Here is a 13,369-nt window from a genome sequence, read left to right as displayed (position 1 = left end):
ATCTTGCAAAGCTCTTACTAGAGAATCAAATAACCATACATAATAGTAAATGATAGCCAACGTCAAGATTCAAAGCTCCAATCTCAACTCAAAGGCAATCCGAAAGCATAACCAAGTATGTAACAGGAACCATAAGTATCACTATATCACCCATAAGTATCACTATATCACCCAAAATAATTGAATAGTATCACTATATCACCCATAAGTATCACCCATAAGTATCACTAAATGCACCTTTAGCCCCAACATATGGAAAAAATTTAGTAGGAACAATTGTCAACGCTTTCCACCTTCTGTTTCTTCGAGTCTTGTCTAGACTCAACATCTGTCATTGCTGGTCTTTTGGTTCCTATAACTGGAGTCCCTTCTCTTGCTCCCTAACTCATTTCCTTATTCACGAAGTATTGTACCTAGGCCATTAGATTGCTGGCATCCACCTTGGTCGTAGAGCTAGGTGTGGATATGGTGGTGGTAGTGGCAGGCACCAGAAGATTAGGAATGGGGGTGATTGGGGCCTTTCCCTTGCCTTCTTTTACTATAGGTGGTATGAGTTCCAGCACATGGGCACTCGAGCCTGGCCCTTCATCTCTACGTAGGCTCATGGGCTCTAGCTCATCCTGCATCATGGACTGCTGCTCAATGGATCTACGTGTTGCAAGGACTATATCTTCATCCTTCTTTCTTTTCAACTCCTCCTCCTCTTCATCTACCTTTCTCTTTGTTTCGTCCTCGGCCTTCTTTCATGGTGAGGTGGCAACCTACTTGGCATTTCATCAAATCCTTTGCCTTCTCCCTGCCCTTGCCCCAAGGCTTCTCTAATGATGGCGGTAAGGACCCCACCAAATCCAATGGTTGAGGCCTTTGAAGATGAAGCTATTCTTTTAGCCTTGGTGGCAAGGGACTCTCCTCATGTGGGTTGCCCTCCTATTGCCACGGCATTTTTCGATGGTCTTTCTCATGAAGCCATTGAGTTTCACCTCATCCAATGATCATGCTGCAATGCTCTCTAGCAAGGGGACATTAATGCGGCTCATGATTGTGTTATACCTCTGACTAGACAACAATGCGTGCACCATCTTGTCCTAGAGTTGGCTTTCGAGATCTGGAATATCCACCAAGCCGATGCCATTGTTGGTGTGGACCTTCACCTTGTCCATCCCCAGCATGTCATATACATCTCTCTTCAACTTTCTCTCCACTTTGTTTGCCATGACCAATGCTCTTTCTACCAACTTTGGGGTCAATTCAATTTGCACCTGATGAGTTTCTTCCCCCTCCTGCACGGTCATGGTGCAATGGTTCTTGTGAAAAGTTCGTAAGAACTCCATGAAATGGATGAAATCTACCCCTTGGTCCATTGCTTCCATGTATTTTTGTAGATTATATTGCTCAATAATTTGCCTCACAGCTCGTTCTTCGATGGCTATATCTTCTAGGTTGAAGACATGCCGAAATTTAAACTTGTTGAAGGCCCTTGTCTCTACTGAGAGGCCGTATTTCACATGTTCTTCTTCTGAGAAAGGCAACTTGCCAGTCTTTTCTTGGCCTACCATGATGGGTGCCTATCATGAAGCCATATATCATGATTAGTGCTTTTCAAAATAATTACTCGAATAGAAGGAAAGACTACATGCTTGCTGACTTGAAATGTTTAAGCGCAATAGACTTTTCCTTCAAGTCCATTCATTCCAAAATTTTATGATATTTTTCCTCAATTCACAATTTTATTTTTTATCTATTTTGGACATTGATTGAGGCTTTTTAAAATTTCTTGCACATTTTATTCACATTAATTACCTGTGTGATTTTACCTTTTGATTTCACCTTACCCCCTCCCCCCTTAAGAATGAGAAGGATCCTTCCTAGGATTAGAGGTTAAAGTGTGAAGGGCCTTTAGTCCGCATGAGCCAAGCATAGAAGTTTGGATTATATTTCATTTTAGCGTAGTGGTCCATGTCGATGGGTCGAATGCCTACGTGAGTGATGTAGGTAAGAACATCCATTAGGAAGTCACCGGAATTGATTCAGCTAGCAATGTGTAACTCCTCCTCAGTTAGAATACTTCGGTAGCCTTAACGAATACAAATTTGGATTCTTCCCATGAGCAAGGTAGCATACGCACCTCCGTTGCTAAAGGCTCTTCCAAAAGGTCTAAGGCCAAGCGATCATTTCTTTTAGTAAGTGGCAAGAAGGTGTCATCTAAGCATCTAAGGTAAGCAACCAAGTCATCCCCCGTGTTCTCGGCGAAGTTCGTGGCCAAGGTTAGAATTGATCTCCACTCATAAGAGGGTTTAAGTCATGTAGGTGGTTGGGGTTTGACTGAACTAGAGAGTTCAATAGAGTAGTTGATTGTTGCGGCTTGGGTTGCTTGTGAGGTTGTGGCTTGGCCTCTTGTTCAATAGGCTGGGCTATCGCTGCTAATGGTGCTTCTGAGGCTTGAGGAGCACTACTAGGCCTAGGTTGAGACAGTTTGTTAGCAGGGGATTGCAATTTTGGCCTATAGATTGTTGTAGATTCTTCGAGCCTAGACTTTAGAGGTTCTATGGATTTAGCAACTTGAGTCTCTTGTGGCATGAGTTCCTGATTTGTCTTGATGTTTATTGTGGTCAAGCTTGAGGGCGGCGTTTGAGTAGGGCCTTTGGCCATTTTGGCTTTAGGTACCCATATCCAGGTGTTACCCACATAGTAGCCTTGCACTTGCAATAAGGTCTTGGGGACCCATCGGCAGCTTGATCATACATCGATGTCTATAGTTTCATTTTCGCCTCCTAGGTTTTAAGCATGGGTCCTTAGTCTTGCGGGGCCGTGGATGTTTGTGCCTAGGTAGCGGGCCTTGATGTTTAGGTATCCATTGAAGCCTTGGTTCAGGGGTCTTGGTTTTGGCTTCAACGGTTTGCAGGTCTTTAGGTTTGGTGGGTGGTCGCGAGTCACGACCCCCCTCCTTAGACTTGGCGGTGGGTTTTTCTATCGGTGGCTTTGCAAACTTTGAAGGGGTCGTGAACCCTTTGCTGAAAGCGGTAACTATATATATATTGCCTATGGTGAGGTGAATACATTGGGACTCATAGTCGACATTACAATGAGCTCGCTTTTTAAATGTGCATCGTCCTAACAACGATTCTGTATCTTCATCTTTGGTGTTTGGAAACACATAGAAGATCATTGGTTTGCTTTCAGACTTGATAGAGACTGCAACCTTGCACTTTCCCAAGAGTGCATATGATCGACCCCCATATGGACTGAGTTTTGGCATTGGTGGGTTGCAATTGCAGTCTGTCAATGTGAGTCCAATGATCGTGAGTTAAGACATTAAAGTTAGCTCCCTCATCGATCAATGCATTGAAGGTGTGTGTTTGCTTGGCAGTGACCGTTATGCTTAGGTAGGCTGATTCTACTACTTTCTCATCATCATCATCAATCTATGTGATAGTGGCTACTTGCACATTGACAGGGGATTCTAGCATTGGCGGCTCATGCAGTGGTTGCGCGGGAGGGTAGTAGTACTTCTTGATGCGGCTACCATTGAAGAAGCATATGCCCTCACCCTCTAGGGTTTCGAGTTCTACATTGCTAGTTCGACTGATGGTGCGAACTTTGAAAGGCCCTAGCCCTCTAAACTTCATCTTCTGCTTATATCCTTTAACTGAATACAACAGTACCGAGTCTCCGTGTTTGGAATTGCACTTGGTTTCGTGATGCATTAGTGGTGGAAAGTGATTTTTTTGAATTGGATTTATCAAAACAACTTATAGCCTTACTATAGGTAGTGCAAAATTTTAAGAGCATTACCACAGTTTCACTACAAAAAGTGTGGTCTTTTCTCATTTTAAGCATTTGTTCTAAAAAATGATTGTTTTAACCTACTCTAGAAGATGGTATAAGTTGATCTAAGGATTTTTTTCAAGCCTTTATCATGCAAATGATACATGTACTAGTTGATTATGGTTGCTTTAGACAAAATGATATTATTGGCGGGATGTCTCAAGTTATTGGTTGTCCTTATGCTCTTACTTAGCAAGGTTTGTCACATCATTTACCTATGATATTAGTCCTTTGTATTATCCTTGGTGTCTACCTTAGTCTTGAGTAGTTTATGTAGTCCCTTTGATGTAAATGGACTTTAAACTTCACAAGATTATTGGTTATGGGTGGTTCTTGATCAACAATGACCTAAAGGAGGATTATCACTTTTTTTAAAATCATGCTATAGTGAATGATGGGAACTTGATAATGGAATCTGCCCTCATAATTTGCACCATGTTATAGCTTCATTTTTGTGCTTTACTAGAGCAATGTTCTTTGCCTTTATTCTTCATAATGATGGCATAAATGCTATGTGGTGTTTTCTCATGGTTCTATGGTGTTATCTCTGAGTTTTGTATTTGTTTCTTGAAGCAATAGGTTATTCTCCACAATACATGCAGTAATATGTCGTATTTCTTCACACAACAATACAGTCTTGCTATGCACTCTACATAGATTTTGGGCTATAACAATGAGCTAGTGGCATCAATAGAATCAAATATGCCACAAGGAAATGCTTCATGCTCCATAGCTACTATTAGAAGTCAGTTGCATGCCAATAAGCACAATGCTCTCCTAGAGAGCTTTATTACATAAGCAACTGAAATATGACATGTAGTCTTAATCCATCTTCAACATGTTGCTGAAAAACGAGAGGGCTACTATAATTGTTGATGATTACAATATATTTGTGTTTCGATTACTCTTATTTGCGATTTTTTTGTTTGTTGAACTTTGAATTATTTGTAATGCAAATAGTAAAATCTACAAAATTTGTTTAATATTCATTATTTCTCTATAATCACTGTCTTTTCTCTTATTGTGCTTTGTTAGCATGAAATATTCATGTGATGAATCATTTAGACTTTGTACTAACATGCGATTTGAAATCAAGGTGGGGGGAGAGGTTTTTTGAACTGCATTGGTTAACCCCTCCCCCCCAACCATGAAGAGAGACTCAAAGCAACCAAGATGGACTTAAAGCCATGGAGAGGTTCAACTCCTCTTTGGGCTTTGCCCTCTTAGTAAGATGATAGCAATACCAACAATAGGACACATCTTCGACACAAGATTTGCAAGTAATGTTTTGGCATGTTGCTCAGACTCTATCGTTAATGTCATTGTGACCTCAATGTTGATCAATTCTCTCAGATTGTTAGTATGCTTCCATTTTGCAATAAAATATCCAAGGGGAATCATGTCGTGACAATTTACAACATATAGGACTATCAAACCTTCAAGATAAAAGCTATGCGACATATTTATTACTGAATGATCCTTTGAGAGTAGACCAATAAAGCCATCATAGCTTGACCAAAGAAATGTAGTTGATTACTTAGTTTACTAAGAAAACAACAATCCAATTATCATGATCGACTTGGGACTTTTTAGCCTCTATTACCGATGAAATTTCTCAAAATCTGATCTATTGTATCTTCCAAACACCAATAAATATGAAAAACTCATGTACAAAAGTCTAAACATATGGAACCGACAATTGAAAATGTGCCTACCAACTAGGTGAACTAATAAAACTCTCCTAAAGTTTTATTTTTAGTTATTGTAAATTAGCATTATGTGTGCGCTTCGCGCGCGTAGAACGTTAGGCCTCTTTACGGCAGTGAAGTGCGAGTGAAGTAGCTATGCTATTGCATGGCAACTTCGCTCAACAATCCATTTCTCATCTTTCTCTTTCCTCTTTTTCCTCTCTCTCTCTCTCCCCCTCCAAATTCCCTATGTCTAATTCTCTCTCTCTCTCTCTCTCTTTCTCTGCCTTCTATTTTAGTTTATTTTTTCTCCTCTCTTGGTTCTCTCTCTCTCTCTCCTTTTTTTCTCTCCCCGCTTTTCTTCTCTCTCTCTCTTTTTATTCTCTCCCCTCTCTCCTCTCTTTTCCTTCTCTCTCTCTCTCTCTCCTCTTTTTTCCTTTTTTTTCTTCTTCTCTCTCTCTTCATTCTCTTTTTTAATTTTTTCTTTTCTCTCTCTCTCTCTTTTCTCTCTTTCTCCTCTATTTATATTTTCTCTCTCTATAATTCTCTCTACATGTTCTCTCTCTCTCTCTCTCTCTCTCTCTCTCTCTCTCTCTCTCTCTCTCTCTCTCTCTCTCTCTCTCTCTCTCTCTCTCTCTCTTTTCTTCTTCTTCTTCTTCTTCTTCTTTTTCTTCTTTCACTTTCTTCCCCCCCTAGTCTCTCTTAAAGTATGTAAATTTTATCTTTTTTCTATATATAATTCTCTCTTTATGTTTATATTCTCTCTCTTCTTCTCTTTCTCTCTCTTTCTCCGTCCCCTTTTCTTCTCCTCTTTCTCTTAATTTTTTGTTTTTTCTTCTCTCCCTCTCTCTCTTTTAAATTTTATCTTTTTCTTCTCTTCTTCTCTCTTTTAAATTATATATTCTCTCTCTCTCTCTCTCTCTCTCTTCCCCCCTCCCTCCTTCTTTCTCCCTTCCTCTCCTTCTCAAAAAATATTTAAATTTTAAAAAGACTTTTTTTTTCTTTTTCCCCATCTCTCTTTCTCTTTCTTCTTTTTATTCTTCTTATTCTCTCTCTCTCTCTCTTTTCCTTCTCTCTCTCCTCTTTTTTCCTTTTTTTCTCTTTAAATTTTTTTCTTTTCTCTTTCTTTTAAATTTTATATTTCCTCTCTGTGTTTAAATTCTCTCTTTTCTTCTTATTTTCTCTCTCATTTTCTTCTCTATCTCTGTCTCCCCCTCTCTCCTCTCTTTTCCTTTTCTCTCTCTCTCTCTCTTAAATTTTATATTTCATCTCTCTATAATTCTATTTCTTTCTTTTAAATTTTATATTTCCTCTCTCTATAATTCTCTCACTATGTTCAAATTATTTCTCTTCCTCTTCTTATTTTTTCTCTCTCTCTCTCATTTTCTTCTCTCTCTCTCCCCCCCTCTCTCTCTTAAATTTTATATTTCCTCTCTCTATAATTCTCTCTCTTTGTTCCCTCTCTCTCTCTCTGCCTTCCTCCCTCTTCTCTTCTTTTCTTTTTGCTCTTTGTTTATCTCTCTCTCTCTCTCTGTCTCTCTCTCTCTCTCTCTCTCTCTCTCTCTCACAAATTAAACTTTTAAATGTAAATTTCTTGTTTAATTAAAATAGAGAGAGAGAGAGAGAGAGAGAGAGAGGAAGAGAGAACCAAGACCCTACACATGAGAGAGAGAGAAGGGGGGGAGGGGGGAGAAATTTAATTAAAAAGGGGAGGGGAAAAAGAAAAAGAGAGATTATAAGTGACAGAGAGGGGAGGGGGTTTTAATTTAAAAAAGGGAGGTGAAAGGGGGGGGGGGGGGGGGGGGGGGGGGGCGAGGAGGCTTTAATGAAAAAAGGGAGGGGGAAGAGAAATTGAGATATTGCAAGTGAGAAAGATGTGATAAACTTGCACTCGTTATGCACTCAACACGGCACAGAAAGGTAACACGATATATGAGCTCAAGGTACACTCTTGTATTATTCAATCCAAAAAGCAGGACAACATAGACACATCCCACGACTACACCCTCGTGACGCCGCACATAAGAGGGTTCACCACTGAGTATAGGGAATCACACGCAGAGTGGAAACAAGGCAGGGCTTTGAGTCACTACTACTCCCTATATAGGTGCAATCAGTAGCAACGGCATGGTATAGCTACAAAGCCCTTACACTCACCCCCGCTTACTGGATTGCTGTCCTCAACAATCTAAGGGTAGCATTTGTTATTTGACTCATCCGGGGTCTTAACAAAGCTTTTCCTAGCAAGCTGGTCAGTGTCTGCCGGTCTAAGGGGAATGCGGGGTCTTAACACAATCTATACTATCAGACTGGCCAATGTCTGCCGCACTAGGACTTTGGGGGTCTTAACACAGCCTTTTCTAGCAAGCTGGTCAGTGTCTACCCATCTAGGCTTGGAAAGTTGGGGCTTTTTTGTTTGTTGGAGTTATTTGATGATTGCTACCATGCGGGTCCACCCTCGACTCGATTACATTTGAGGAGTGGAGGCACGTTTGGGGTCTATGATTGAGAACCGCATTATTTTTTGGTGTTCTGGAGAGGCTCAAGGGTCGTTGGAAGGGGCAGGGGGGTTCTCCTCGATCCAAAGGGCGAAGGCATCCTTTCCGCGTTCGCCGGCCTCCGCTTCTGAGATCCAAGTGGCCTCCTTGAGTGGACGCCCGCGCCACTTGGTGAGGTATTCGGGGAAGCCTCTTTGTTCTACTCTAGGGCCTCTTTGACTAGTTCTATGAAGTTGCTGCTGACAACACTGACAGCTTTCAGGTCAGCTTTCCGGCTCAAGGCATCTGCTATCTTGTTAGTGGAGCCGGGCTTGTGCTTAATCTCTAGGTCAAATTCGGCTAGGAAGTCTAGCCAGTGGGATTGCTTTGCCGATAACTTGGGTTGAGATTGGAAGTATTTGAGGGAGATATTGTCGGTGAAGACTATTGTATGCTTGTCTTGAACATAGTGCTTCCATTTTCTAAGGCAGTGGATGACTGCCAACATTTCCTTCTCATGTGTGCTCCACCTTGTTTTAGCATCGGTAAATTTCTTTGACTCATAAGCAATGGGGCGACCTTCCTGTACCAGTACACCTCCTATGCCGTAGTCGGATGCATCTCTAGAGATTTCAAAAGGTTTGGTAAAATTCGGCACCCTTAGGACGGGAGTTTGGCCCATGCACTTCTTCATTTGCTCAAAGGCTTCCTGTTGCGCGTTCCCCCATGTAAAAGAGTGATCTTCCTTGGTGAGGTGGTAGAGGGGGGCAGTAACGAGGCTGTAATCTTTGATGAATCTCCGACAAAATACTGTGAAGCTGAGGAACTTCCGCACTTCTCTTACAGTTTTCAGTACAGGCCATCTTTGGACGGCTTCGGCTTTCTTAGGGTCCACTTTGATTCCATCTGCTCCTACAATAAAGCCTAAGAACTCCAACTCTTTCACTGCGAACTCACATTTTTTCGACTTGGCATATAACTGATGCTGCCGCAGTTTCTCAAAAACTCAACGTAAGTGCTACTTGTGTTCTTCTAAGGTCTTGCTGTAGACTAGGAGGTCATCTATGTAGATAATGACAAAGACATCTATCTCCGGTTTAAAGACTCCATCCATGAGGCCACAAAATGTGCATGGCCCATTGCTTAGGTCGAATCCTAATATTAACCACTCAAAACTACCATATTGGGTGCGGAAGGTTGTTTTTGGGATATCCTCTTCGGCTATGTGGATTTGGTGGTATCCTGATCTAAGATCAATACGGCTGAAGTACTTGGCCCCGTGCAGTCTATCTAAGAGGTCTTCCACTAGGGGCATGGCGTATTTGTTTTTTATGGTGATTTTGTTAAGGGCCCTATAATCTACACAGAGTCTAAGTCCCCCATCCTCATTCTTTACAAATAACACTGGGGCACCAAAGGGGGATTTGCTAGGGCGAATGAATCCTTGTTCTTCTAGTTCATGTAGTTGCTTCTTTAGTTCCATGAGCTCAGTGTGGTTCATGCAATAGGGAGGTCGGGCCGGTGGGGCAGACCCTGGGATCAGCTCAATTTTGTGATCCACATCTCGCCTGGGTGGTAGACCCTTGGGTAGCTCGGCTGGCATCACATCTTTGAATTCTTCAAGTATTTATGTCACCTCTGTGTTCCTGTTCTGTTGTTTGGGTTTCTTGCCATTTTCTTCTTCTTCAATTGGTCAGATCATACACAGATAGACCATATCTCCTTGTTTGACAGATTTTTCGACCTGCTTGGCACTGCATGTCATGATACGTGGCCTGATAACGGTCCCTTGGACCGGCGCATTTTGGGTCTGGCCCTTTGGTTGGTTTGTAGTTGGTTTCACTGTTTGGCATGATACTCCTGCTTATTCTCCTTCATTTGCACTTTGATTGGGGTCCTGCCAGGCAATTGCATTCTTTCACATGGTACTCTGACGCCTTCTCCTTGCATATCTAGCATCATTTCATTTACACCTTTACCAAACATTGCAATGACATACTTGTCATAGAATTCCAGGCCCAGTATCACTTCAAAATCATCCATGGGGATTACTAAGAAGTTAAGTTTTGCTTTCCACTTGTCGGCTTCTACTTGGATTGCAAAGACTTGTTTCACTTCCTTGGCTCACTACAAGGGACTGGGGCAATAGCGACGCCGATTAGCGACGGCGTTTATCGGCGTCGCTATTGGCGTCGCTATTTGCGTCGCTATTTGCGTCGCATTTGCGACGCAAATAGCGACGCATATAGCGACGCCGCAGGGAAAAAAAGCGCGGCCGAAACCAGAGCGCCGTTTTCATTTTGTTTTCTTCGCCTTTTGAGAGCGAGAGCGAGGGAGAGAGCCAAGGCTTTGTGAAAGAAGAGGAGGAAGAGACTTGTTGCCGCCGCCACCGCCACCGCCACCGTCGTTGTTCGCGAAGGAGAGGAGGAGCCCTCGTTGCAAAGAGAAGCCGCCCACGCTCGCCATATCTCATTGGTGAGTCTCCCTCTCTCTTTCTTTTACTTGTTGAAGGTTTAAATCGTTCTCTTTTGTTTATTTAGGAGAGGAAAAGAAAGAGAAGGAGAGGGAGAGAGAGAGAGAGGGAGAGAAAGAGAGGGAGAGGGAGAGAAAGAGAGTGAGAGTGCATTCTCTCTCTCTCTCTCTCCCTTTTGCTTGTTTAATGTTTAAATTACTTTCTTCTTTGCTTGTTTAGGAGAGGAAACGAGAGAGTAAGAGAGAAAGAGAGGGAGAGGGAGAGGGAAAGGGAAAGAAAGAGAAAGAGAAATAGAGGGAGAGGGAGAGGGAGGGGGAGGAAATAGGAGAGGGAGAGAAAGAAAAAGAGAGGGAGAAGGAGGGAGAGTGCATTCTCTCTCTCCCTCCCTCTCCCTTTTGCTTGTTTAATGTTTGAATCACTTTATTTTTTGCTTGTTTAGGAGAGGAAATGAGAGAGAAAGAGAGTGAGAGGGATAGGAAGGGGAAGGAAATGAGAGAGGGATATAAAGAGAAAGAGAGGGAGAGTGCATTGTATCTCTCCCTCTCCCTTTTGCTTGGAGGATGTTTAAATCACTTTATTTTTTGCTTGTTTAGGAAATGAGAGAGAAAGAGAGATAGAGAGGGAGAGGGAGAAAAAGAGAGGGAGAGGGAGAGGGAGAGGGAGGGGGAGGGGAAGGAAATGAGAGAGGGAGAGAAAGAGGGAGGGGGAGGGAGAGGGAGCGAGGGAGCGAGGGAGAGGGAGAGGGAGAAAGAGGGAGAAAGAGGGAGGGAGAGGGAGAGGGAGGAGGAGGGAGGAAATGAGAGAGGGAGAGAAAGAGAACGAGAGGGTGAGGGAGAGGGTGAGAGAAAGAGAGGGAGAGGGAGAGGGAGAGGGAAGGGAATGAAATTTAAGATAATATACGTATCGATAATGGTATGCAATGTGCTTTGCATACGGCCACGTACTTCATCAAAATTAACCCAAAATTATTGTTATAGAAGTGGAGATCCCTTAAATTGAGTATAGGATAATTTCTCTCAGGTCTTATGACTATGAGTAGAATTGATTGAAATAAATTTTATTTCTATAGTTGTAAAATTTCATAGATCGCGCGCATTAATTTTAAAATGGATTACTTATACTCAAAGCAGAGATTAAGACGTCCTCTATTGAATCCGCAAGGCGGGGAGCAGTTGAGACGGTCTGTCTCTTTGAGAAATACCTGCCCACTAGCATGCTCACGATACAAGTTCACCTTCTTGTGCATCTTGTGGACGAAGTGGAGATTGCCGGACCTGTCCATACGCGATGGATGTTCTTCCTGGAGCGCTTCATGAAAACCCTGAAAGGCTTTGTGCGACAACGAGCTCGTCCGGAAGGTAGCATGGCGGAGGGTTGGTTGGTGTCAGAGGCATTAGTGCATATCTCACAATGGCTACCAACGGTGGAACCAGACAATGAAATGCTATGGACGCTCAAGGACGATGACAGGCTGACTGGAGATGTGGTGGTTGGAAATGGGGTAGAAAAAAGAATGGATGCCTCAATGGAAGAGAAAGTGAATCGCTTTTGTATGTTGCACCATGCCTCCATGGAGACGTGGCTCGCCAAGTACCAGATTGCAAGGCAAGATCGAGAGGAAGCGCGAGCTGAATTCCGACGCAGTACGCGTCACCGACCGATTCGATATCCCGAAGGCATGGAGGAGATGCCGCGGTTTATGTCAACACGATGGTTGCATGGAGCCTTGATCGCAGCATCCAGCGAAGGGGCAGAGGTCTCAATGGAGGAGTGGGAGTTCTCGAGGGGATGTAGTCCAAAGGTAATGAGGGGTTTAGAATGTGTCGTATCTGAATTTGTTTGCTACATCTAATTTGAGTGTTTCAATGTGCAGTACAAAATATATAGTGCAGCGTGGTCGCGCGGACGGCATTTTCGGGTGGAGCGTATTGACAAAATGCGCTCCACAATGGACTGTGGTGTCATGGCAAGGTTTGAGCAAGAGAGCCGGCGACGAGCAACGGATCCGAACACGGTTGTGGATGAGATGGAGTATTTTGGGAATTTGCAAAGTATTATTACGGTGGATTACCGTAGCTTCTCCATGATAATATTCGATGTGCAGTGGTTCAAAGTGGTACTTGGAGGAGCTGGCGCAACGGTTCGACGAGGTCCATCTGGATTTCTCGAAATAGATTCCGAAAAAAAATGGACGGATTTGCGCGACACCTTTGTGTTGCCGGCACATTGTGAACAGGTAATCTTCTAGTCATTTGCTTGCTAATTGTAATACGACATGCTTTATGTCACAATGGTTTGAAGACGGTTTGTAAGTGTTTGTGAACAGGTAATCTTCTATCCAAATCCCCGACAACCTCGATGGTGGTATGTTATACCTTCAACTCCTAGAGGTGCGAGAGTATACGATCAAAGCGATGTTCCAGGCATAGATGAAGAATATATGCAAATAGAGGGATCGAAATTACAAGGGGTGGAGGCCACCGCAAGCTTGGAGACCGCATCGGCTAACAATGATGGAAATACAGAAGTCGTAGAATTTTTTGAGAACGAGGCAGACTCGTTCTTTTGTGGTGACATGTCTATCGACCTTCCAGTGTATGCAGAGTTATGTCAGGAGATTAACATGGGACCATAGAATACTTCATTCTTGGAGAATTGTATTACTCAATTCGTTGTTTAGATCTTCCATAAAGGTAGATAAGATATGCATTTTAAGATGGATTTTTCAAAAATGATTTATATTAATGCGCTTTGTATAGTTTCAATTGATTATTCTAACATTATTTTTTATCTCTGCAGGTATCTTTATTTTCAGGATGAGTCGAGGGATGAGCGATGAGGAGTTTCAGGAGATGATGGCACGTATGTCTCCAGATCAGCTCGCGAGATTCAGAGAGATAGCAGAT

The 13,369-nt window shown here is 42.7% G+C and overlaps 1 protein-coding gene across 1 annotated transcript; it reads left to right on the top strand.

Annotated features, from left to right (window-relative positions):
• The first annotated feature begins 12,411 nt into the window (after window positions 1-12,411).
• LOC148036786 (uncharacterized) lies at window positions 12,412-13,098 on the top strand. Its single transcript, XM_087677036.1, has 2 exons — window positions 12,412-12,699; window positions 12,790-13,098. Exons 1-2 carry the CDS (start codon window positions 12,412-12,414, stop codon window positions 13,096-13,098), a joined length of 597 nt encoding a protein of 198 aa, XP_087533162.1.
• Window positions 13,099-13,369: the final 271 nt, after the last annotated feature.

This window comes from Lygodium microphyllum, chromosome 4 (genome assembly GCF_053477565.2).
Source record: "Lygodium microphyllum isolate KBCC chromosome 4, Lygodium_microphyllum_v1.1.10, whole genome shotgun sequence".
Lineage (NCBI taxonomy): Eukaryota > Viridiplantae > Streptophyta > Polypodiopsida > Schizaeales > Lygodiaceae > Lygodium > Lygodium microphyllum.
This window is presented reverse-complemented; position numbering and strand designations above follow the sequence as displayed.